General features: G+C 38.6%; 1 protein-coding gene across 2 annotated transcripts in view; it reads left to right on the plus strand.

Annotated features, from left to right (window-relative positions):
- The window catches only part of Tpr (translocated promoter region, nuclear basket protein), a 64,445-nt gene that overhangs the window by 34,608 nt on the left and 2,964 nt on the right, over positions 1–26,873 (plus strand). The window contains exons 30-48 of one of the 2 annotated variants that reach the window (XM_045146920.1): positions 1,142–1,272; positions 4,117–4,327; positions 7,018–7,161; positions 7,334–7,532; positions 8,482–8,687; positions 8,894–8,955; positions 10,118–10,326; positions 12,033–12,305; positions 13,134–13,282; positions 13,841–13,924; positions 17,126–17,323; positions 18,557–18,688; positions 18,920–19,010; positions 22,447–22,628; positions 23,565–23,633; positions 23,742–23,836; positions 24,607–24,713; positions 25,974–26,069; positions 26,177–26,333. In XM_045146920.1, the coding sequence (XP_045002855.1) occupies positions 1,142–1,272; positions 4,117–4,327; positions 7,018–7,161; positions 7,334–7,532; positions 8,482–8,687; positions 8,894–8,955; positions 10,118–10,326; positions 12,033–12,305; positions 13,134–13,282; positions 13,841–13,924; positions 17,126–17,323; positions 18,557–18,688; positions 18,920–19,010; positions 22,447–22,628; positions 23,565–23,633; positions 23,742–23,836; positions 24,607–24,713; positions 25,974–26,069; positions 26,177–26,333 (2,795 nt within the window). The remainder of the gene's footprint in view (positions 1–1,141; positions 1,273–4,116; positions 4,328–7,017; positions 7,162–7,333; positions 7,533–8,481; positions 8,688–8,893; positions 8,956–10,117; positions 10,327–12,032; positions 12,306–13,133; positions 13,283–13,840; positions 13,925–17,125; positions 17,324–18,556; positions 18,689–18,919; positions 19,011–22,446; positions 22,629–23,564; positions 23,634–23,741; positions 23,837–24,606; positions 24,714–25,973; positions 26,070–26,176; positions 26,334–26,873) is intronic. The other variant, XM_045146914.1, reaches the window with a different exon arrangement.

Raw genomic sequence — 26,873 nt, forward strand, 5'->3', positions numbered from 1 at the left:
TCTGTGGAAAAGGAGGTTTATTTTAGCTTGCAGACTCAAGGGGGAAGCTCCCTGATGACAGAGAAAACGATGGCGGGAGCAGAGGGTGGGCATCACCCCCTGGCCCACATAAAGTGGACCATAGCAACAGGAGAGTGTGCCAGACACTGGCATGGGGAAACTGGCTATAACACCCATAAGCTCACCCCCCAACAATACACTGCCTCCAGAAGGCATTAATTTCCAAATCTGCATCAGCTGAGAACCTAGCATTCAGAACACGTAAGTTTATGGGGGACACCTGAAGCAGACCACCACACTTGTTCACTTGTTCTTGAGATGAAACCATACAATATAATGTATTTAAGAACTCCAGTTCTGTAGTCAAATAAGGTCAGAAGTCTGCCATGCATATATATACTACGTATGTGGCTTGTAACAGTTTCTTAACTGCTCTGAGCTGCAGTTTTCCTTATTAGCAAGATGAGGGTGTTAAGGCATTCATTATTCATGTACAAAAATAAATAATAAATGTAGTTTACCTCACACCTAGAAACTACTCTGGGATGATAACTATTTAGGAGTCTCTAAATAAGATTCTAGAATTTTAGACTCCTTATTTCATAGACAATCTGAAAAAATAATTAAGAAGGCAGGGTGAGTTACCCAAACCTTGATATATTTCTGTTCCATTGTGCTGTCTTTCCTGTTTAGTGGAATCAGTTTTATTTAGTATGGTGTAATATGTTTACATAGATTGTAAGGCATTAAGTATACTTTTCCTATGTTAATGTCACTGATAAAATTAGGTGCTTAATGCTTAAAAGCTTTTAAATTCCATGGTTCCCTTTATTTAACCTAGTCTTCTTAAATCAAAAATGTCCATTACAACTGAAAAAATAATGACTACTTAGTGACATTTGAGTTCCACCCCTTTTTCCTTTTTGGCTAGATTTGCTAAAGGAGAGCGTTGATAGGAGTATTGTGGTACCAGGTTACTCTGTGAGGTGAACCCCATAACCACTGCACAAGGAAAACCACTGTTTCTGATCACTTTGGATACAAGATGCCTACTGTAAACATAACTAGATACTGTGCCAATTCAATATAGCACATCTCTTACAAATCTGAAAAACCAAAGTGTACATTTTTGCTATTCCAGCATCTAGTAAGTCAACAGAAAGATCCAGATACAGAGGAATATCGGAAGCTCCTTTCTGAAAAGGAAATTCACACTAAACGGATTCAACAGCTCACTGAAGAAATTGGGAGACTTAAAGCTGAAATTGCAAGGTATTATAAGGAATGAAGGTTTAAAACACAACTGTTTATTGTTTGGGTGGTGGTGGTGTTTTTTGAGGTAGGGTCTTAACTCTAGCTCAGGTTGATCTGGAACTCACTTTGGTAGTCTCAGGTGGTCTCAAACTCATGATGATCCTCTTACCTCTGCCACCCGAGTGCTCGGATTAAAGGTGTGTGCAGCCTGTGAAACTGTTTTTTTGAGAGGAAGTGTGGGCAACAGTTTAACTATAAAGTCCAAGCTAGCCTAAAATTTGAAATCCCATGATGGCCTGAAACTCATGCCTGCCCTCCCAGGTATTGAGATAACAGATGTGTGTCACCATGCCTGGCTTACATGAAATCTTCAACGAGTTTATTATTCTTTTTTGGTTTTACGAGGTTGGGTCTCACTCTAGCCCAGGCTGACCTGGAATTCACTGTTTAGTCTCAGGGTGCCCTTGAACTCATGACGATCCTCCTACCTATGCCTCCTGAGCGCTGGTATTAAAGGTGTGCGCCACCCCGCCCGGCTTTATTTAATTGACCCCTCTAGTGCTTCTTGATTTGAGAAAAAAATAAGTAGTGCTAGAGTCCTTCTATGTGCTTTTTCTTGTATTTCTCTGCAGTTCAGCAGCCATACAGTTTCGTAGACATGTATTTATTTAAATTCCATGGTATAAGCTTTAAAGTTACTTTTTTCTTCGTTTATTTATTTACTTGTGTGTGTGTTTTATGGACACACTATGCATGTCACTGAAAAGGAGCACCAGATGTTTTCAACAACTTTTTGGTTTGGTTTTTTCCAGGTAGGGTCTCACTCTAGCCTAGGCTGACTTGGAATTCACTATGTAGTCTCAGAGTGGTCTCGAGTTCATGGCAGTCCTACCCATGCCTCCCAAGTGCTGGGATGAAAGTTGTGCACGCCTGGCTGTTTTCAACAATTTTTGTGTCTGGCTTTACTTACATAGGTGCTAGGGAGTCAAATGTGGGTCGATAGACTTTGTAAGCAAGTGCCTTTAACTGCTGAGGCATCTGATGTTGTACACCTGTGTGCCTGTAGAAGCTGAAAGACAGTCTGCAGCTTCACATAGCTTCATTGTCGGGAATGCCATCCACCTTTGGGAGGGTGGGGGCAGAGCTGGGTATCAGTCTAGGGTCTTCTTTCTTACAAGGCAAGCTCTTTACCAACTAAGCTATCTCCCAGTCTTTTTCTTTTAAAGAAAATAATTTTTTTGTTACTAATCTCTTCTTGTGACTTTATAAAGGAAGCCTTTCTTTATTTATCAGATGACTCCAGAGTACTCTTTTATATGATTTTCAGCTTACAAATTTATATTTTTGCCATACATATTTTCTTTGTTCATATTAGTATTCTGCCTTGTTCAGAAGAAAAGATATTCTTAAAGTTGAAGAGCCTAACATTTGGAGCTGAGGAAATGGCAGTTGGCTCTGCAGTTAGCTCTGCATCCAATTCCCCAGTACCCATGTAAAGGCACAGGCATATGATGCATACAGAAGCTCTGTGGTCCCAGAGGGCCCCTAACCATGGAAGGCAGAGCCAGGAGAATCCAGAGCTCCCAGGCCAGCAGTAAGACACCCTGTCTCAAAGAAGGTAGAGCACAGACACCTGAAGTTTGTCCTCTGACCTCCACAGGCCTAATACCAACCACATCATGGTGCATGTACACACATAAAAATAAATTTTCCCTTAAAAACCACCATACTACAGTGTTCTAAGGATAATACTAAGCTCATACCCTTATTTCAAGCTGTTTTAATTTGAAGTTCAGTTCATGGTATAAGTTAGAGCTGGCAAACAGTAGGGCCCACAAGACAAATATGACCCAAGATTTGACTTTGTTTTTAGTTTTTGAGAGAGAAAGAGGCACAGAGAAAGAATGGGCATTCCGGGCCTCTAGCTGCTACACTCAAACATGCACATGCGGCACCATGTGCATCTGGCTTACGTGGGTCCTGGGGAATCAAACCTGAGTCCTTCAGTTTTGTGTGCAAGCTCCTTAACCACTAAGCTATCTCTCCAGCCCAAGACATAAGTTTTTATATAGACTAAGTGTAGATCATTTTGGCTATTTTTTAAATGTATATCACAACAAAACCAATGCAGCCTTCAAAGCCTAACATAGTTACTCAGTCTGAAACTTGAGTACTTGTCAAATTTGACATGTTAACTTGACCGCTTACTAGTTCAGTTTTTCTAACTTCAAGGCATGTATTAGGCTTGTATGTCAGTCTTTATAAAGGATTATAAATTTCTATTCTTTAAATTTTTTTCTGTTTATTTTTTATTTATTTATTTGAGAGCAACAAACAGAGAGAGGGCGTTTCAGGGTCTCCAGCCACTGCAAACGAACTCTAGATGCGTGTGCCCCCTTGTGCATCTGGCTAACGTGGGTCCTGGGGAATCGAGCCGCAAACCAGGGTCCTTAGGCTTCACAGTCAAGTGCATAATCGCTAAACCATCTCTCCAGCCCAGAATTATAAATTCTTAAGGTAAATGGTTACCTCTTGAAGTGGGCAGTAGTTTTTAGTTAGAAATGGCTCAGTAGTTAAGTCCCTGGTTTGCAAAGCCTAACAACCTGGGTTCGATTCCCTAGTAACCACATAAAGCCAGATGCACAGTGACACATACATCTGGAGTTCATTTATAGCAGCTTGGAGGCCCTGCTATGCTCATTACCTCTGTCACTCTTTTGTCTCTCTCTCTCTACTTACAGATATTTTTTTTTAAAAAGTATTAAGGCAATGCAATACAATACAAACTTGTAAAGCGTTTTATAATTTGAAAAAAGTCTGATGTATTTTGTATTTTGAAAATCCCTTTCTATTTCTTTACAGATCAAATGCATCTTTGACTAACAGCCAGAATTTAATCCAAAGTCTGAAAGAAGATTTAAGTAAAGTAAAAACTGAAAAGGAAAACATTCAGAAGGATTTAGATGCCAAAATAATTGATATACAAGAGAAAGTTAAAACTATCACTCAAGTCAAGAAAATTGGGCGAAGATACAAAACCCAGTATGAAGAACTTAAAGCACAGCAGGATAAGGTACTGTGAGGGAATTAGCATGTTTCATTGCTTGTGTAAGCTTACAGTGGTGTCTTTGCACTTTTAGAGAGTGAGTTGTTTATTTTTATTTTCTGAACAGTCTTACTACATAGCCTAGGCTAGCCTGGAACTTTTATATATTTCTTCCTTATTTTTAAACTGTTATATCTGCTCTCCCCTGCCCCCATTCTAGTGAGGGCCCCCCTCATTGGGGTTATTGATACTCACTATGGAGTCAGTGAAGGCCTTGGTCAATTTCTGTGGAAGGGTGGGGAGTGGCATGCCTCTGGGTAATCCTACTCACTTTGTGGCTCTTACTCTTTCTATCCCCTCTTCCACAGTGTTCCTTGAGCCTTGATTGGCATGTTAGAAGTCTGATTTAGTGTTGAGTTCTCTGCTGCCTGTAGATTTCTGCTTTGATGAGTTTCGATTGACCATCTGTCACCATCTCTCAGGCTGTGTATCAGGCTAGCAGTGAGAGCAGTACTTGAAGCCACTTCCTCTGCAGTGTCTTCTGGGCCTTGGTATATGGTAAAGAGGTGACCTGTCTCACAGAAGATGGTCATCTGTATTTTCTTGTCATACTGATGGACCTTGGATCTCCCTGGTATTTTCTGCCCTCTGTAAAACAGAACAGAATATACAACCAGAAGTACTAGAAACTTGGATTAAAGGGGATAAGTATAGTTATTTGAGAGACTTCATAGTGAGCAGTGGGGACTTTACTCTGGAGACTTAAGTGTTGCCTTCCCATGGGATTCTGACTTGGTTCCCAATACCAGCTATGAGTTCTGCCCACTGAGGGGGCCTCGTGTTTAATCTGAGAACAGTTGGCTACCCATCGAGGCTGTGTGCCACTGTTGCACAGGTGTGTATGTCTTGCCCAGCTGGTTGCTTTTGTGGCTTGCAGCATGGCCTGCTTATTTAAGATAGGGTTGACCATTATCCCCCAGAACCTCCCATAGCTCTTTCCAGCACTGTGAGGGCTAGCCAGGAGAGAACTGACTTCGCTCTCAGTTCCAGTGTAATCTCTCAATGTCCTATGACTACATTTTTTTGTCTTCAGCAATACGGTCTTACCTTTTAGCTCTGGTGGGTAACCAAATGCTTTGGCAATGACCTGTGGAGTTTTTTGGACCTCATTAACCTGCAACTGTTGAACCTCTTGTCTCAACCCTGCTGAGTGCTGGTATTACAGCTGTACACCTCCACGTGTGATCAAAGATGATTGCATTATAAAGTCAAACATTTTTGTAAATGCTCTATTTTAGTTTGTTTTTACTATATCTAGGGCTGTTTCCATAACTGTATTAGTTATTTTTTTTTTGATGCAATTACCAAATATTTGATGAAAGCAACTTAAGGGAGGCTCTATTTTGGCTCATAGCTGGAGCAATTACAGCCTGTTGGGGGAAGGCATCTGTAGCAGACAGCTGAGATGAGCTTCCAAACCAGGCAAAGTTATGGAGGAAGGGATATTTATTGAAACTTACAAATCCAGGGGAAATTCCATAATGGCAGAAGAAGCTAGCCTGCTTTCACAGGTCCAAGAAGAGAGAGAGAAGCACAAGTCAAAAAGCTTCGCAGCACAGCACAGTTCAGGAACTCCAGCTAGGCACATTTTGCATATTTTTAGATTAGAATCTCAAACCTACCAACACACCTTAGGGCTGGACCCTAAGATCCACCCAGTGACACCACCTCCAGCTAGGTGGCTGCAGATCCAAACTACTAGATAATAAAACACTGAATATATTGGGGAGCATCTATTCAAACTACCACAGCATCACTGCACTCAGCTCCAGAGCAATGGACATGATGCTGTCTGCACCTCCCAGCTCGCTTTCTCCCCCCCCCCCACTTTCTTCTCATTCTGAGATGTCAACCCATGGAATGATTATGGTCCACACATTAAGGTGAGTCTTTCCCTCACTTCCTGCCCCCCGCCCCCCGAGGTAGGATCTCACTCTAGCCGAGGCTGACCTGGAATTCACTATATAGTCTCAGTGTGGCCTCAAGCTGTCAATGATCCTTCTACTTCTGCCTCCCACATGCTGGGATTAAAGGCTTGCCCTCACATTTAATCTATTCTGGAAATGCCCTCTCAGACATACACCCAAAGATGTGACTCATTAATGCCTTAATGTTTGTTTCCTTGTTTATTTATTGGAGACAAGAGAGAATGGACATGCCAGGGCCTCCGGTCCCACTGCAAGCGCACAACTGACTCATGTGCCACCTTGTGTATCTAGCTTATGTACATGCTGGGGAATTGAACTTGGTCCTTAGACTTTGCAGGCAAATGCCTTAACTGCTAAATCATCTCTCCAGCACCATCCCCTGCTTGGTGTTTTTTAATGCACTTAAGTTGACAATCAGAAATTAAGCATCACCATAGCTCATTGCCAGTTAAAATTTGTATGTCAGAAAAATGGTAGTTTTTACAGCTAATCAGTATTTGTGTGATTTTATATTATAATTGACTGCTAAAACTTTTTAAAGCCTTGTTATATTTTGAAGTGTCCCTTTTAATTTCCAAAGGTATAGGAATAAATCCTGGTTTTAAACAGAAAAAAATTATTTTTGAATATCCTTTAGAGTAAATTTTTTGTATAGTTATGACTATTTCTTTAAAGTTGGAAAAGCAGAATTACACATCTGTAAGTTCATATTACTACTTACCATCTTAGGTTATGGAAACTTCTGCTCAGTCTTCTGGAGACCATCAGGAACCACATGTCTCCATTCAGGAAATGCAGGAGCTCAAGGATGCCCTCAGTCAAGCTGAAACGAAGGCAAAGTCACTTGACAGTCAAGTTGAGAATCTGCAGAAGGTATGAGTATAAGAGCAGCAAAAGTCCCTAGTTCTCTTATTGTATACCCAAAGTAAGAATTAATCAGATGTGCCCTTACTGTGCAGGAATACTGATGTAACATTAGTTAAGAATGTGTGCATTTCATACTGATTTGACTGAGTTTCATGATATTTATTTCCCTTGAAAAAAGACATTATCTGAAAAAGAGTCAGAAGGTAGAAATCTCCAGGAACAGACTATGCAGCTTCAGTCTGAACTTACGCGACTTCGTCAGGATCTTCAAGATAGAACCACACAGGAGGAGCAGCTCCGACAGCAAATAACTGAAAAGGAAGAAAAGACAAGAAAGGCTATTGTAGCAGCAAAATCAAAAATTGCACATCTAGCTGGTAAATTTCTGTATATGCTAAGATTTGAACTAGATACCAAAGTTGGTTATGCGATTACAGACTTAATAGGAAATGGCCTAAACATTATAAATGGGTTTGTATATGTGTGCGTGCTATAACTTAGACTTACTTAGATACAACAGAGAAATTTCAGTTTTAAAATGATAATATTCTTGCTCTATTGATAAAGATTTTGTTTTTGTTTTTCGAGGTAGGGTCTCACTTGAGCCCAGGCTAACCTGAAATTCACAGTGTAGTCTCAGAGTGGCCTTGAATTCACAGTGATCCTCCTATCTCTGCCTCCCAAGTGCTGGGATTAAAGGCATGTGCCACCATGCCCGGCCTGATAAAGATTTCCTTACTACATGCTCACTGTGTAGTATTGCTGTTCTTTGTTGGTGGTCCTGCCTTTGTGTATAGCCACTTTCATAAACAAGACAGCCTGGGCTTGTACCAGCCCAAGAGTTTTGCTGTGCTTTGGTTGGTGGAAGACTCCCCTAGTCCTTCAGGGAGAGTAATGCCTTATTCAGCCTTGTTTGTCAGTGTACTGAGTAAATTACAAAGCTCTTGGATTTTTACTCCTGTGCTATCTTTTCCCTAAGATAGTATACCAGCAATTTCATAAAAAAAAATTTATTGTGTTATTTTTTAGTACAGGCTATATAGGTGAAAACTTTGCAGTTCATGACTAATTGACATTCAAAGTGCTAACTAGGAAAAAATTGTTAACATTTTAGCCTGTATTAGATAAAATTACATACTTTTGCACAAATACATACTGTAATCAACATGGATCTGGTTAAAACTTTGCTCATTAAGATGTATACTGTATCAAGACTAAAATAGGTATGAAAGCATAGCAGCAGAATATGGTACAGCCTTCATGTGTCTTTGAAGTTTATGAATACTTCTGGTGTGTGATTATAATTTAATCATATGGTTACTTTAGGTGTAAAAGATCAATTAACTAAAGAAAATGAGGAACTTAAGCAAAGGAATGGAGCTTTAGATCAACAGAAAGACGAACTAGATGTTCGCATGACAGCTCTTAAGTCTCAGTATGAAGGTCGAATTAGTCGTTTGGAGAGAGAACTCAGGGAGCAGCAAGAACGACACCTGGAGCAGAGAGATGAGCCTCAAGAACCCACCAATAAGGTAACGAAAGAAAAAGCCAGGTTTTTTTCTACGTACATTTTACTTGAAAGTGCCTGGTTACTTCACGAAAGTCTTTGTTGGGGTGAATTTGGCTAACATTCCAAATATACAGAAAATTGACCATAACAACATACTGTAATGACATTGTTTGATGGACTTTTGGGTATGTGGTATAAGCACAAAAATCAGTAGTTTCCTCTTTACAGGTTCCAGAACAGCAGAGGCAGATCACATTGAAAACTACTCCAGCTTCTGGTGAAAGAGGAATGTGAGTTTCAGTTCTTCTGTAATCCAGTTTCCCTTTTAAAGTTCAGGGAAGACCTAATGATCTTTGAGGGAAAACAGATTAATGTATTTGATTTTAAAGAGGTACTAACAGCCATTCTTCAAAACTGTCATGTTGTTGTTGGGTCTTTTTCACAATAGTTTCAGTCCTCTCAGGTAAAGTTTCTAAGTATAAGTCTGGGCTGAAACTATAGTGCTTCAACAACAGGATGTTTCTTTGTATATTGCCAGGTTAAACTACACTGGAACAAAACCTTTTCACTAAGAGTTTTGGAATATTTAGTGAATGAAAAATATAAAGCAGCACTCAGTGTCTTTTTTAAAATGCTATTTTGGGGCTGGAGAGATGGCTTAGCGGTTAAGCCCTTGCCTGAGAATCCTAAACCCTGGTTTGAGGCTCGATGCCCCAGAATCCACGTAAGCCAGATGCACAAGGTGGCACATGCATCTGGAGTTGGTTTGCAGTGGCTGGAGGCCCCAGTGTGCCCTTTCTCTGGTTATCACTCTTTTCTTTCTTTTTTTTTTTTTTTTGTTTTTGTTTGTTTGTTTGTTTTCGTTTTTGTTTTTGTGAGGTAGGGTCTCACTCTAGCCCAGGCTGACCTGGAATTCACTATGTAGTCTCAGGGTGGCCTCGAACTCACAGCGATCCTCCTACCTCTGCCTCCCAAGTGCTGGGATTAAAGGCACACCCGGCTGTCTGTCACTCTCAAATAAATAAATAAAAATTTAAAATACTACTTTTTATTTTTTGTGTTTTATCAAGTTAGTGTCTTACTGTAACCCAGGCTGAGTTGTATCTAACTCTGGAGCTTCAGGCTGGCCTCAGACTCAGAGTGATCCTCCTTCCTCAGCTTTCCAAGTGCTGGGATTAAAGGCGTGCACCACCATGCCCAGCTTGAAATAACTTTAAAAATGTGTGTCTGAGAGAGAGAGAGAGAGAATATTAGTTAGTCAGAATTTCCAGGCACTGCAAACAAGTTCCAGACATATGTGCCACCTTGTGCATGTGGCTTTACATGGGCACTAGGGAAGCAAACCAGGGTCGTTAGATTTTGCAGGCAAGTGCCTTAACTGCTGAGGCATCTCTCCAGCCCTTTCATAAAATTTTTATGAATTTATTATTTTTGGATTTTCTCTTTATTAAGTGCCAGCACATCTGATCCACCAACAGCCAATATCAAGCCAACTCCTGTTGTTTCTACGCCAAGTAAAGTGACAGCTGCAGCTATGGCTGGGAATAAATCAACTCCCAGGGCTAGTATCCGCCCAATGGTTACACCTGCAACTGTCACAAATCCTACTACTACCCCAACAGCCACAGTGATGCCTACTACCCAGGTGGAATCACAGGAAGGTTAGTAAATAACACAAATCTGACTGGACTGGCTGCTTGTGCAGGTTTATTTTGAGAAGATGATAGTAACCCAGGGGATAAGTGAGGCTTTTTTTTAAAACTTTTATTTCTATTTATTTGAGAGCAACAGACAGTGAAAGAGGCAGAGAGAGAGAGAATGGGTGTGCTAGGGCCTCCACCCACTGCAAACAAACTCCAGATGCAGGCGCTCCCTTACCCATCTGGCTAACGTGGATCCTGGGGCATCAAGCCTTGAACCGGGGTCCTTATGCTTCACAGGCAAGCACTTAACTGCTAAGCCATCTCTCCAGACCAAATGATGCATTTTTATAAAGACAGGTAGTTAATATTGTGAAGTGTATTTTCCCCAGCATACCTGAAATCAGGCAGGCACTCTACTGAGCTGTATCCCTGGCCATTTTTCTTTTCATTTACTTATTATTTATTTTATTTTTGAGTTCAGGCTGGTCATAATCCTACTTCAGCCTATGAAGTGACCCGAATTTTATAGGCCTGTGCCACTGTGCCCAGCCAGGATACTGTTAACACAACAAATTTCTTGCTTCTCTGTCTTCTGCTTGGCTCTGCCAATCCCCCGCCCCCGATCTTTTCTTTCCAAGCTAAAGAAGAGTGAAAATAAACCTGTGTGTGTTTCTGGAACCAAAATGTGTACCCCTAATGCCTAAGAAAGATGCTATGAAATCTACTTTGAAAAAGCACAGTAAATTCCTGATTCAACCCAAACATCTTTCCACATTTTTCCCAGAGTAGTATTGTGCTCATTATAGCCAGAAAATTTGATTGGATTTGTGGCCTTTGTAGTTTACTAGATTGTGCTTCTTAAAGAGTCTTATGTTTTAATGATAATTAATCTTTTTTTCTGGTTCAGTAATAGATGCTCAGTAAAATTTTGCTAGATGTATTTTTGCTTAAATGTTATCTTGATAAATACTAGAATTCAGTAAACTTTAAAAATGTTTCAGGTTCAGAAGTACATAATGTAAATTCTCTTAAAAGTACAGAATGTATCCTTTCAGCTTTATTACTTAAAATGATTTAGTGGATAGATTACCAGTAAATTCATGTTTTACTGGGGACTGGCTTGTTTTGCTTTTTGTGTGGTTCTGGAGATCAAGCCCAGTGCCTTGTAAACCCTGTGCCAGCACTCCAACAGTGATTCCCAAACCCCCATTCCAAACCTCACGGTAGGTAGTTTTATACTATCAACCAAAACCAAAATGAGCCTTCAGGAAATTTTCTAATTTCACTTTGAGCTTTTCATTTAGTTAATTTTAGTTGATTATAATTTAAGTGGACCACTAGATAAAAGGATGCTCTTAATTTAGTTAGCAACAAACTATTTCATGGTATTATATAAGTCACAGGCAAAACAAAATATATAGTACATTGGTCTGGAGAGATGGCTCAGTGGTCTCAAAGGCTCTTGCTTGTGAAGCCTGCTGACACACAGGTTCAGCTCCCCAATATGTAAAGCCAGATGCACAAAGTGGCACTGAGTTTGCAGTTCATTTACAGTAGCAAGAGGCCCTGGTTCTCTCTCTCTCATGCAAATAAATATAAAAATTTAAAAATATGTAATTAATTAAAGTATACACAAAAACTGCAAAACAGAATTTATACCTTTAAATATAAAGAAGTGGTTTTGGTAAGAGTAGAAGGCTACATTAAATAATACTCTCTTTCAGCTATGCAGTCAGAAGGGCCTGTGGAACATGTTCCAGTCTTTGGGAGCACAAGTGGATCTGTTCGTTCTACTAGTCCAAACATTCAGCCCTCCATTTCTCAGCCCATTTTAACTGTGCAGCAGCAGACACAGGCCACAGCTTTTGTGCAACCCACTCAGCAGAGTCATCCTCAGATTGAACCTGCAAATCAAGAGGTAGCCCCAAGCATAGTGGAAGTGGTTCAGAGTTCACCCGTGGAGCGGCCTTCTACTTCCACAGCAGTTTTTGGCACTGGTAAGATTTATTTTAAATTGAAGCTAGAGTAGATCTCTGTGCTTATGATTTCTTAGATACAGATATCTTGAGTACTCTTTGTAGATACTTGCTTTCTCCATATTATAATGAAGGAATATATTCCTAACATTTCAAGCTTAGTAGTGGATCAAGTCTGGTCAGTTTTTATCATTAAAACTCTTAGATTGGGCTAGAGAGATGGCTTAGCGATTAAAGTGCTTGCCTGCAAAGCCAAAGGACCCAGGTTCAATTCTCCAGAACCCACGTAAGCCAGATGCAGCATGGTGGTGCATGCATCTGGAATTCTTCCTCCCCATTCTTCCCCACTTGCTCTCTGCCTTGTTATCTCTCTCTCTAATAAATAAAAATAAAATATTTTTTAAAAAACTCTTAGATTGTCTAGAAGTGAAGCAACTGCAAACATAGTAACTTAATGTGGATCCTCAGAACTAAAAGAAAACAAACTGCTTTTACACAGTATAAATGGCTTTAGTTAAAGAGTTAAAGGTCTTGTGTCAACTTTGTAAATAGCAGTTATAAATCAATTCAATCACAAAAGTGTCAGGTGTGCAAGTTGGCTGGCTTTATTAACAGATGGTTAAAGTAATTAAACCATTGAATTTGAGTTTAACTTAGCCATTTTTTTAACTCATGACCAAATTACATTCATAGACATTGGTCTAAGATGTGATAGATTCTGATCTATCTAATTTAATATTAACTATGTCCTTTTGATCATTTTGGTTAATTTAAAAAACATTCCTGAAATTATCTGTGTCTAAATAAAGTGATTATCCTGCTCTGATTCGAGATTGTAAAACTTGACAGTTTCAGCCACCCCAAGTTCCTCTTTGCCAAAGCGCACCCGTGAAGAGGAGGAGGATAGCACCATGGATACCTCAGACCAAGTGTCCGATGAGACAGTGGAAATGCCACTGCCAAAGAAGCTGAAGAGTGTCACACCTGTCGGAACTGAGGTTCATAAAGTCCTCTGCTTGTCTTTTCCAGTAGCATTAGTTGTTAGGCCTCAGCAGTGTCCAAAGGCAAATTATCTGAGAAACTTTCTTCTTGAACTATAAAGTTTCACTGTAAAGGATCCTAGATATTATTGTAATTGCCAACAGTGTTTTAAAGTCTTAGTGTATCTTTTAATTTTTTCCTATCTTAATAAAAAGGAAAACAAATTCAGTTCCTTTTTTTTTTTTTTTTTTTACTTTGAAAGATAAGGAAATTTTGGCACTTTACATTTTTAACCTGTTATCCTTTTCTGTGATTAACTAAAATTATGTTGCTTTTGTTAAAGCTAGAATATAATGAGTTGGGCTGTCAAACATTAAGAGCACTAAACTTCATGTTACTTGAATGTACTAATTAGTGCTCATGAAATATCTTGGAGAGGTTTATAGTTTATATAGTAAGTATTTCTGGCCTACGTTTTCATAAAGCTACAGATTTGAATTTGATTAGAACTGGAAGAATATCTGCTTATTTATCTAGCTTGCTAGTATCATTAAGAACTTTCATTTTATGATTAGGAGGAAGTTACAGCAGAAGAAAGTACTGACGGAGAGGTGGAGACTCAAGCATACAATCAGGATTCTCAAGATTCCATTGGAGAAGTGAGTGAAACCTAAACTAATAAATGGTTGCTTTCAGTGAAGTTGATATGGGCAAATAAAAAACATTGATTTTTTTTTTTTTCAATACTTTTTCACACCTGAGCTCTCCAAGTAGTGAAAGTGCAAGCATGTTCCACTGTGCCCACCAGTTCTCACTTTTTAAGACTTGTCTTTATACGTGTCTTTATACGTAGTGAACTATTACTGGACCTGTGCATTGCAGTTTCTGCTTCGTTTTCTGTGTATATGCTGCAAACCCTTAAGAATGTTTTTGTTCATTGGGCATGGTGGCACACACCTTTAATTTAAGTGAGTTCGAGGCCAACCCTGAGACTCCATAGTAAATTCCAGGTCAGCCTAGGCTAGAGTGAGACCCTACCTCAAACTCCTCCCCCCCAAAAAAGAAGTTTTTGTTCATACATAGACTTTCAAGTGAGGAGGATTTGTTTTAAATAAAGCTTGATGTGCTAGTTTAATTATTTGAAAGGATAAGGATACTGATTGAGCCTTAGTAATTCATAATGCCTCATTGGATGGTCCTCTATTGGATCTCTCCTCAGAATTAAAATAATCCACAAAATGAAGTACCTATCTACCCTGAAGTCGTGTTTTGAAGGTTCACTGAGGCTCTTTCAGAGTGCCTGGCTAGAGGAAAGACCGTACTCTGAAGTTACTAAGCACACAGCTCTCCCTTGCTCTACCCCAAAGAAGCTGTGGGACTGGATGCATGCCAGTAACTCTTAATTGCTGTACTTGTTAAAAATAATAATTGAGGGCTAGAGAGTAAGCTTAGCAGTTGAGGCACAACCCACGTAAGCCAGATGCACAAGGTGGCTCATGCGTCTAGAGTTCGTTTGCAGCGGCTGGAGGCTCTGGCGTGCCCATATTCTCTCCCTCTCTATCTGCCTCTTTCTCTGTCTCAGATAAGTAAATTAAAAAAAAAAAAAACAGTTGAAGGATTGTAAAGTATCTAAACTTCGTCTCCCTTATCCTCAAGATGAGAATTCATAGGTAATCAGTGTGCTTAACACTGGGTAATCCTTACCTCATTAGTGTAGTGTTGTTTATTAACTAGTTGTTAGATTAACACTACTTAATAAAGAATTTGAGATTATCAGATTGTTATTGCTCAAAAATTCCGTTTAACGTCCTGTTAAGTGTTGTTTTTTCTTACATAAGCAAATCACTTTAGGGACACTTAATTATACTATGATCTACTCAGTTTTTCCCAGTTACGGCATGTGTAATTTTTCATTAATATCTTAGATCAAAAGATGTTGCTTGCTTATGAAAAAAGTAGATTTTACTGAGTGTTTAAGCAAAAAAAGGTACATTTCTAATAATTATCAGAAATTAAAACAAGTTTATTTCAGTAGGTAACAAAATGAAATTGTGGAAATACTTGAGCAAAGAACTGTTTCAAGGTTTACATGTTGAGTGTCCCTTATCCAAAGTAGCTAGGATAAGCAGTACTTCACATTTAAGCATTTTTGGAGTTTGGAATATATAGAGAGAGACTAGATAGGAGCATCCCTCCGGGTCATTATGTCAGTTCCTGCTCAGTCAGTCATGTTTCCTTTGTGGAGTGAGAATTATTATGGGTTGAGTCCACAGTGTGCTAGGCAATGACTAAACATTTTAAATGTCATTGCTTGCTTAATATTGAGAAGAATCCCACCCAGCCTTGGGTGAAATCTGAGAAGTAACCTGCTAGGGCCTTGGGGGCTAGAGAGATGTCTTAGTGGTTAAAGGACTTTGCTTGCAAAGCTTGAAAAAGGCTGGGTTTAGTTCCCAAGTACCTCTGTGAGACAAAATACAAAAAGTAGCATAGGTATCTGGAGTTAATTTGCACAAGGCCTCGAGTGCCCATTCATATTGTATATCTCTCCTTCCCTTCCTCTTGCAAATAAATAAAAATATTAAAAATACAAAATATATAGAACCTTGTTTTATGCCAGTCTTTTCCACATTTACATGAAAACATATTACAGTCTGTACCCATGTGTATTTATGTTGTCTTTTCAAGTTTATGTCATCAATCAAATTTTGAGTATTTTGGATTTTCGGAACTAGTGATAGCTAGCCTATAATTTAGTATGTTGTCTAAAGGCTTTGAGTTAATTGGAGTGTCTGGGCTAACAGGTTTGGGTATTTGGGGGTTGGGTGTTTAAGGACAATAGAAATAGTTTACTTTGTTCAGTATGTTCCAAATTGTTTCTAGTGTAGGTAAAACAATTTTACCCATGTAAAGCCAGATGCACAAAGAGGTACATACATCTGGAGTTTGTTTTCAACAGCAAGAGGCCCTGGCATGCCCACACTTGTTCTTATCTCTCTACCCCCCTCCCCCCAATAAAACATTCTTAAAATAATTTATTTGTATGAATTTGTACATGTGTGTGCATAGGGCTCTCTCACTACTACAAATGAACACCAGGCACTTACACCACTTTTTGTGTCTATCTATGTGTGTGGCTTGGGAGTTGAACCCAGGCTGACAGGCTTTGCAAACAAGCATCTTTAACCACGGAACCATCTTCCTGGCCCTTTTAAAATGTTTAATTGGCAGTTTTTATGCATGTGTATAATGTATTTTGAACCAAATTTTCTCCTGTTACTTTCTTTTGTTCCTCCTCATCACCCTTCCACTGAACCTCTTCTTCCTAACTAGTCCCTCTTCCATTTTGTGCAAGCTGTTTCTGTTGGGTATCACTGATAAGTTGTGTTTTGAAATCATATTTCAGTGGTTCATATCTGTAATCCTAGCACTTGAGAGATTGAGACAAGAGAAATGCCATGAGTTTGAAGGCAACCTAGCTGCATAGCAAGTACCAATCCATTCAGAACCAACTTTAATTTTAACCCTTTCAAAAAAGCAGAAGTGAAAAATGCTTATAATCCATAAATATTCTTTAGTCTTTACTGTAGAAAATCTGATAGCTTTAGGTGTATTTGGCTCTTAAAAACACGTCTATTTTTACATTTTTATTTGAGAGAGATTGAATGTGGATATATACTGCAAGCACTCCAGACCAGACCCGTGCTTCATTTTGTGTGTCTGGCTTTACATCAGTATGGGGAATTGAACCTGGGCCAACAGGCTTTGAAAGAAAGCACCTTTATTTACTGAGCCATTTCCTCAGCCCTATATTTGACTTTTTTAAGTTTGGATTTTAATTTTTTTTCTTTTCATTTTCAAAGGGAGTTACCCAGGGAGATTATACACCTATGGAAGATAGTGAAGAAAATTCTCAGTCTCTACAAATAGATCTTGGGCCACTCCAATCAGATCAGCAGACTACTTCATCCCAGGATGGTCAAGGAAAAGGAGATGATGTCATTGTAATTGACAGTGATGATGAAGAAGATGATGATGATGAAAATGATGGAGAACATGAGGTGATTTTAGTTTAGAAAAGATCTAGCGTTTTTAAGTATCTCTGTTTCTGTCTGGTTGGCTCTCGTCCCTCCTTTCAGTGCTGAGGACTAAACCTGAGGACTTGCTCATGCTGTTCTCAAACTAAATTTTCCTGCTTCCATCTCCTAAGTGCTGGGCTCAGTATTTTTAAACTGTTCAGTTATAGTACCTAAGCCCTTGATACTAATAAATCATTTAGTAAATTCTGATTTTTAGTTACTTTCAATAGACTATAGTGATTTTCTTTGGTCCTGATGAGTTCAAAAATTAACATTTCATAGTGAAAATAAACATATAGCCAGTGATGGAAAATGAGTAGGTTTTTGTTTTCATTTTTGTTTAGTTTAGTTTTAGAGGTTTTGTTATTGGAAACAGGATGGCTTAAAACTCTTAGAAATCCTCCTGAGTCTGAGATAACAGGTGTTCACCATCATGCATACTTTGTATGTTAATGATTGCTAGAACATTTCAAACTTGTTCTCACAGTTAAGAATTACTGGCAAATGTCTATATAAACTCAAGTAATTATAATTACAAATTCTACAGTTTCCAATAAAAAGAAATATTTTTTTTTTCCTTTTGAAGCAGTGCACTGTATCTCTTTCTTTAATACTTTGTTAGTTATTTATTGAGAGAGAATGGATGCACCAGGGCCTCTTCTAGCACTCCAAACAAACTCCAGATGCATGCACCACCATGTGCATTTGGCTTATATGGGTTCTGGGGGATCAAACCTTGGTCCTTAGGCTTCGTAGGCAACTATCTTAATCACTAAGCCATCTTTAGCCATACTTCATTTTTAAGATAATCACACTATCAAGCAAATTTTAAGTGGAATTTGGTAATTTTATTTTGGAATTCTATATTAATAGCTTCTCATTTTGGAGTCTCTTTACTATAGCAATGTGTTTTCAACTCTTAACATGGTTGCAGTTTTATTCTTAAAGATTAAAAGATTAAAGATTGGATAGAACTAAAGTAGGCCATGTGATACTTTGTGACCTGTGATTTTTTTTTAACAGTTCTTTGCAAGCAGATCAGAACTGATCACTGTTGTCTAATGCCATGAAATGTTAGTTGGGCCTTTTTTGAACCTAATGTAATTGCATGTGTATAACTCTTATAACAGCTTCTGTGTCCTGCTGAATGATAATATGTGCAGTTCATGTAGGCCATATCCTACATTTTTATTCACTTTGGGGATTTTCTGACAGGATTATGAGGAAGATGAAGAAGATGACGATGATGATGAAGACGACACAGGGATGGGTGATGAGGGTGAAGATAGTAATGAAGGAACTGGTAGTGCAGATGGTAATGATGGATATGAAGCTGATGATGCTGAGGTAACTGGTTAAATTTTTGAACATTTTCTGTTAAGCTTGTGCTTAGAAAACTTGATGTTTATCTGCAGCAAGAAAGGTTTGTTATTAGGATAATAAAAGACTTTATACCTTTGGAGTTTGGTTTATTTGGCTTGGTCAATTTATTTTTGGTATGGTTTGTTTAATCATTTGGTCTATTTTTCAGATATTCATTTGGTTTTTACAGCTTAAGTCATTTCATTTTGCTCTTAGGGTGGTGATGGGACCGACCCAGGTACAGAAACAGAAGAAAGTATGGGTGGAGGTGAAAGTAATCAGAGAGCTGCTGATTCTCAAAACAGTGGTGAGATTACTAGCCTTTTGTGTGTGTGTGTATTCCCTGTGTGTGATAGAGTATAATATGCTGTATAATATGGGAGATGCATGTGTACAGATGCATACGCACAGACAAGCACACACAACAAAGCCAGAGGACGGCATCAGGTGTCCTCCATTGCTCTTCCCTTATTTGTCTGAAACAGGCTTTCACTGAACGTGAAGCTTGCCATTTTCCTCCTCTATCTGCCCACCTCAGTGCTGGGATTACAGGCACACATAGCCAAGCCCGGCTTTTTATTTGGGTCCTAGGGCTTAAATGCTTGCACAGCAAGCACTCATACCTACTGTGCCATCTCCCCAGCCCCAAGATTATTAGTCTTTTTAATGGCATATGTCTCCTAATTTTTTTCTGCTGTAAAGAAATGCCCATTTGGGTTTATATGGCTGACTGGGAAATTTAACCTGGGTTGGCAGGTTTTGTAAGGAAGCACCTTTACCCACTGAGCCATCTCCCTAGCCCAAGTTTTCTAAACTAGAATTGTACTTTATTTATTAAAATAATAGCAAAGGAATGGGTCTTACTCTAGCTTTAATATTACTCTGCTCTCAGAAAAGTCTACTGTTAGTTGCCATTATTAAGGTATCTTAACTCATCAAGATCCAAACATTTTGAAACCTGTAATGTGTTATAAAGCCATTTATTATTGCTAATACTAACTGGAAAAATTAAATTGAGAATTTGTAATAGTTCATAACGCAAAGAGGACAGTGTAATCAATTCACATGTTTTAAGATTTTTGTATGTTGGATATATGCAGTATAATCTTGTAAAAAACCAATGGAGGAAAACAAAGAATTTAAAAATAAATATTTGTAAGCAGAGAAAGAGAGAGAAAAGGTACACCAGGGCCTCCAACGTCTGCAAACGAACTCCAGGTACATGTGCCCCTTTGTGCATCTGGCCTTACATAGGAAATGGAAATCAAACCCAGGACATTAGAATTATCAGACAAACACACCTTAATGCTTAGTCATCTGTCTAGCCCCCCCAAAAGATTTTTTTTTTTTTTTAATCAGTTGTCATGACTTGTTGAGTCTTTGAAGGAATGAATGGAGGTCCACTGAAGTTTGGAGGCATTAATGTTGCAGATGTTATAGAAATAAGAACTAGACAGATGACTCAGTGCACCGGCAAGGCCTGATGAGTTGAATTCAATTCCCCAGTACCCAAGTAAAACCAAATGCACCTGGAGTTTGTTTGCAGTGGCTAGAGACCCTAGCATGCTGATACACATATTCATGCCCCCCCGATAAATAAAAAAATCTTTTTTAAAAAGAGAAACCATGGAAAGAACATTATTTTAGTATCATTGTTGTAGAATACATTTTAAAGCGTTGGTGGTCATGTAGTATAATTTTCTTGGTATTACAGATAATGAGCCAAAATCAGTGATTTACTAAAACATTAATATGAATAGACTAATGGAAAGGCAAGATATATGGTCATTTACATGAATGTAAAGCAAGACCAACTTTTACAACTTTGAATTTTTACTTCTTTTTTAGTTTTTTGAGGTAGGGTCTCACTCTGGTCCAGACTGACCTGGAATTCACTATGGAGTCTCAGGGTGGCCTCTGCGATCCTCCTACCTCTGCCTCCCAAGTGCTGGGATTAAAGGTGTGCACCACCACACCTGGCTAAACTTTGATTAAAAAAACTTTTTGATTAAAAAAAGAAAAACACGAGCCGGGCATGGTGGCGCACGCCTTTAATCCCAGCACTCGGGAGGCAGAGGTAGGAGGATTGCCATGAGTTCAAGGCCACCCTGAGACTCCATAGTGAATTCCAGGTCAGCCTGGACAAGAGTGAGACCCTACCTCGAAAAACCAAAAAAAAAAAAAAGAAAAACAGTGAATGGGCTGGGGAGATGGGTTAAGTGATATAGGTGCTTGCCTGTGAAGCCTAAGAACCCAGGTTTGAATCCCCAGAACCCACATAAGCAGATGCACATGGCATCACATGTGCCTGGAGTTTGTTTTCAGTGGCTAGAGGCCCTGGTGTACCCATTCTTCCCCCAAAAATAAAAGTATATTTTTTAAAAAAAGAAATGAATAGAAAATTACTCAGTAAACGATAGTATTTTCTATATACACTTTGTAGATTAAAAACTTACCATATGTTGTATGGTTGAGATATAAAGGAAGTTTCTGTATCCGCCTTTGATCATGTATTATCATTAAAAAAATTATGTTCTTTAAGAGTGTTTCTAGCAGTATTTTTTTTTCAGCTACAGGCACATAATAGATGTTACTGAATATGTAAGACTTTTTCTTAACATTTAAGCAAAGTTGAGCCTAATTGAGACAGATAAACTTGATCTGTTACCAAAAATTACTTACAGATGTGTTGCTCTTGAAAGGCTTTTTTTCTGTCTCCCTCATCTTGATTGGTCATTATGCTCATGCTCTACAACTCTGGAAGTGGCCTGCATACTATACAAAAGCCTATGGAAGACAAAACTTGGTTTGGTTTGCTTTATCATGTGTTGGGCTAAGTGCTTTGAGTCCATTGTTTGAAGTTTTAAGAAATACCATACTTAAGTGTTAAATTTGTTGTTAACTGGGCTGGAGAGATGGCTTAGCAGTTAAGCGCTTGCCTGTGAAGCCAAAGGAACCCAGTTCGAGGCTCGATTCCCCAGGATCCACGTTAGCCAGATGCACAAGGGGGCGCATTTGTCTGGAGTTCGTTTGCAGTGGCTGGAGGCCCTTGTGCGTCCATTCTCTCCCTCCCTCTCCCTCTCTCTCTCTCTCTCTCTCTGCCTCTTTCTCTATCTGTTGCTCTGAAAAGTAAATAAATAAAAATGAACAAAAAAAATTCATTAAAAAAATTTGTTGTTAACCATCCAAAGTAAGGCATGGGACATGTTCCTTCCTATAGTGGCAGCACTTGGGAAGTGGAGGCAAGAGGAGCAGGAGTTCAAGGTCATCTTTACTGCATAGCATATTTGAGGACAACCTTGGCTACATGAGACCCTATCTCAAAAAGAAATATATATATATATATATTGCTGAAGAGATGGCTTAGCAGTTAAGGCACTTGCCTTCAAAGCCACAAGACTCAGGTTCGATTCCCCAGGACCCCCGTAGGCCAGCTACACAAGGTGGTACATGTGTCTGGAGTTCATTTGCAGTGGCAGGTTGCCCTAGTACACCCATTGTCTCTTCTCTCCCTCCCTGCCTCTTTCTCTCAAATAAATGAAAATTTAAAAATATTTTTTAAATGATTATGTAAATGAAGAAATGGAAGGTAAGGCCATGTAACCCTTTGGTGTACACTTGATATCTGATCAGTATATGAGTGAGGTAAAGAAACATGTATAGTAGAAAGAGTTGTATCTTTATACATCATCCAGGCTATCATTTGTTTAGCAGAATTGTAGTCCAAAATGTTCTCCCTGCAGGTGAAGGAGATGCACGTGCAGCAGAGTCATCTACTCAGGAAGGTTCTCGAGAGCAGCAGCCCACGCCAGCAGCTGAGAGACAGAGCCCTCGAGCACCACAGTCACCCCGGCGCCCGCCACACCCACTTCCCCCTCGGCTGACCATTCATGCTCCACCTCAAGAATTGGGACCACCAGTTCAGGTGCTAACAGAACTGCTCATTCTGAAAAACAAACTCTGAAGTCATGGTCTTTTCTTCTTTTCCATGGTGCATTTCTCTCTCTCTATTTTTTTCCAGAAAGTAGGTGAACATGTTAGATTTTTTTAAACTAAAGTTTAATTTCTTTAAAAATGACAATAGTTTAATTTCACAAATAGGTGGAAATTTAGAAAAATAAGGCTTATTAAAAGTATAAAATGATTATAGTCTTGATAAATGAAATTTTAATTGCTCTTTCTATAGGGTAGACTAGAGTTTCTGGGCTAGAGAAATAACATGGTGGTTAGACACACTTGTTTGTAAAGGCATATTCCTCAGTGCCCCCATAAGACCAGATGCACGTATCTGGAGTTTGTTTGCAGTGGCAAGAGTCCTTGGTGTGCCAATTCTCATTCTCGTATTCTCTCTCTCAAATGAATAAATATTGTTTAAATGATTTGGATTTTAGAGTTTATGTTAGCTAATATTTTGGTTTTAAAGATTTGTCAAAGGTGCAACTTTTGTTGTTTTCTAGTTTTTGTAATCACTTACAAAGTTTTCTTCAACTGAGAAATAGTTGATAAGTCAGTATTGCTGTGTAAACTCAAAAAAAAAAAAAAATTAAGGCTTGAGATCCAAAACCATACTTGTTGACATTTATAGTCAAGAATATAGGAATAGCATTTATGTACATAAAAATGGGATAGCATAAATTTAAATAGTAGGTTAATATCTTGTCTGTTCATAAATAAAATACTGGTGTTCATTAATAATTTTAAAAATTACCTCTTAAAATCTTTAGTACTAGGGTAGTAGTAATTTTTCTTAAGAAAACATCCTGGTGGTTACAAATCTAGCATTGCAGTTATTATCAGCTTTATAAGCTGTTTTTATTATTGTATAATTCTTTAAACAAATATAATTCCTTTTTTTACACAGAGAATTCAGATGACCCGGAGGCAATCTGTAGGACGTGGACTTCAGTTGACTCCAGGAATTGGGGGCATGGTAAGTACCTCCTCATCATTAAAAGTGACTCACTGGTTCAACAGATGTGTGGTTGATGCATTCGCCTGCTGTGAAGCCTGTGAAACTTGCTTTCTGTTTTTATTTCAGCAACAGCATTTCTTTGATGATGAAGACAGAACAGTTCCAAGTACGCCAACTCTTGTGGTTCCTCATCGTACTGATGGATTTGCTGAAGCTATTCAGTAAGTTCATGAAATGGAAACGCTGTGGAACACACTAGTTGCTTCCTAGTTCCCACTTAATTTATCTGTTGTTTACGGAGTCCCTGCATACTTGCTACTACTCAGCACTTGAAAGTGTGAAAGTAGTTTGGAGGGAAATGATAGAAGGGTGAATGAAATACATTTGTTTCTTATAAAAATTTAAGTTCAAGGACAGTAAAATGGTAGTTAGGAACGTGGTTTCTCTAATCAGAATGCCTTTGATTGAAACCTACCTCTGACAAGTTTTAAAATTAACGGAGAGTGGTTTTAATTAAAGATAACAGTGTTGATTGGAAATGAAATAAATTTACATTATACACAGGATGACTCATAAACAATAATTTGGTAGCTAAGGATAGATAAGATAAAGAGTGGGCAAATAAAAATAAGTGATAGAATTGTTAGCTGAGGAAAAAGGAAATACCTAGACATCTCATACTAAGGTTTTTCTAAATCTTGGGGGCCAGATGGGAAACTTAAGTATGCTATTACTAGACAGTGAAAGCTGAGATGAAATAACTGTCTCTTTGTGATTCCTGTTGTGTGTTGCTTTCAGCGTGCCTTTGTCAAGGGGTCTAACAAGTTCAAAAATCACAAATTTTTCCTATTATCACTAACTATTGATGATGATAGTACAAGTATTTTCCTAAGAAACCATTATCAGCATTGTTTCCCAGTTTGATGCTCCTTTACCATCCTATGCTTTTTTCCACATAATTCCACAGATAACTTTAATCTTATCCATTTAGTTCCCCACAGGTTGCTGGTGTTCCTAGATTCCGGTTTGGGCCACCTGAAGATATGCCACAAACAAGTTCCAGTCACTCTGATCTTGGTCAGCTTGCTTCTCAAGGAGGTAAACAGCTCAGTAAACCCAAGATTTCTGCAATTTCTATGTATTTGGTACTAAGTTGTTATTGTATGGTTTACATACACATACCCACTATGCTAATTTATAGAGAAAGCATATATTAACATTGCCTTACCTATAAATACTATCTTTCCAACAAAGTTCCAGGGTTTTTAGCATAAATATGGCTTTGTTTGTATCTTTTTTGGCTCCAAATATAGGGTCACACATGCGGGAAGTATTCAGAGAAATGTTGAACCACTGAACATGCACAGGGTACTACTAGGTGTTTTATAGTTCATGGGAAGAGCACAGTATGGTTTTTGTTTACAGTGTAAGAGGTGGCTCACACCTATAGACCCAGCACATGGGAGGCTGAGGCAGGTGGAGCACCATGAGTTCTGTGCCAGTCCTGGTCTACAGAGTGAGATTCTATCTCTAAAAATAAAAGGAAATGTGCTTCCCCCCCCCAAAAAAAAAAAACAAAAGTGTCAGGTGTGGTGGCTCATGCTTTTATGCATAGTGGAAGTGGGTATTAACCTGTATATGAATTATGCTGTGTATGGAATTGGTTACAGTATGGTCCACATTTGCATTTCATATAGCCCACTGTGTTTCTGGGAAGTTGTTTGGCATCTTGTAAATAAATGGAGCAGGTACTTTGGTAATAAGCCCAAAACAAGACATTAACCAGACATCCTCAAGAAAATCATGTAAATATTCACTGGTTTTTTAGAATGCTAGCTTTAGCAAGGTAGGCCTCTACTAATATTAAATTGTGAGTTGACACTATATAATTTTAAATTTTTATGTGGTTTTGTACAGTAGGACAAGTTATCTTAGACTTGGGAGTCATATCTAAGCTTAAATTGAAATGTCACTGCCTGCTATGTAGCCTTTACTTCAACTGCAATAGCAAAAAGGAATTAGCAGTTTTGGTGAGGAACAGATTTCAGCATAGTACTGATTCATAATTGGATATTCAGTAAAAGTAACTTGTTTGAAACTATGTATTTTGTGCAGTTACTATTTGCTAATAAAAATAATACAACAATTAGGAGCATGTTAGCTAATTATTTTAAGGACACTTTAGTGTTGAGGAACTGAAAAGTTAAATTTTGAAAGCTCAGGTTTTGCTCGAAGGACTCATTAGATTATGAGCCTAACAAAGTTGTATGTTTCAGGTAATACGTTTTTTTCATATGCCTGGAGTATTGGCAGTTTCCTATGCTTTAATCACTCACTAACACTGAAAATTATCTCTAGGCTTAGGAATGTATGAAACGCCCCTTTTCCTAGCTCATGAAGAAGAGTCTGGTGGACGAAGCGTTCCCACTACTCCTCTACAAGTAGCGGCCCCAGGTAGGGGCCATAAGTTGATGTGGTCGATTTGTGTGCTTTATTGGTAACTTATTCTGCTAAGAATTTCTGAACCACAAAGTTAAGGTCTTAATTTCTTTTTCTTTAAGTAACTGTCTTCACTGAAAGTGCCACCTCTGATGCTGCAGAGCATGCCTCTCAGTCTGTTCCCATGGTGACAACATCAACTAGCACATTGTCCACAACAAATGAAACGGCAACGGGTGATGATGGAGACGAAGTGTTTGTGGAGGCGGAATCTGAAGGGTAACGTTTGTTTTGTTAGAAACGCAGAAGACTTAATACAGTTGTGTTTCTCTTAGCAAGGAGAGAGATCTATTGTAATTTATTTTCACTAGCATCCTACTGAAAGAATAAATCAAACCACGTATGTTTAAACACTCTCTTAATATGATAATATAATCTAGGAACTCCAAAGTGATTGTAGAAGACAAATAATGGTTACTACTTGTATCTTTGAAGACTGCACAATATATTCTACAACAAAGTACTTCTCTAAAGTGCTGGTACATTTCCATTAACTTAGCCACTTAAGGGATTTGGGTCTTTAGCTCAATGGATGAATGTACTTGCTAGAAGGCCCTAGGTTTGGTCCTCAAAATCCCATCAGCCTCCCCCCACACACACACACACTCCACAAAAAAAAATGAGCCAGGTATACCTATAATCTCAACAGTCTCTGGAGACAGAGGTAGGATCACATTGAGTTCAAGGCCAACCTGAGACTACATAGTGAATTCAGCCTGGGCTAGAGTGGAGTAAGAAAACAAGGAAAACTTAGCCACA

This window comes from Jaculus jaculus, chromosome 1 (assembly GCF_020740685.1).
Source record: "Jaculus jaculus isolate mJacJac1 chromosome 1, mJacJac1.mat.Y.cur, whole genome shotgun sequence".
Classification (NCBI taxonomy): Eukaryota; Metazoa; Chordata; class Mammalia; order Rodentia; family Dipodidae; genus Jaculus; species Jaculus jaculus.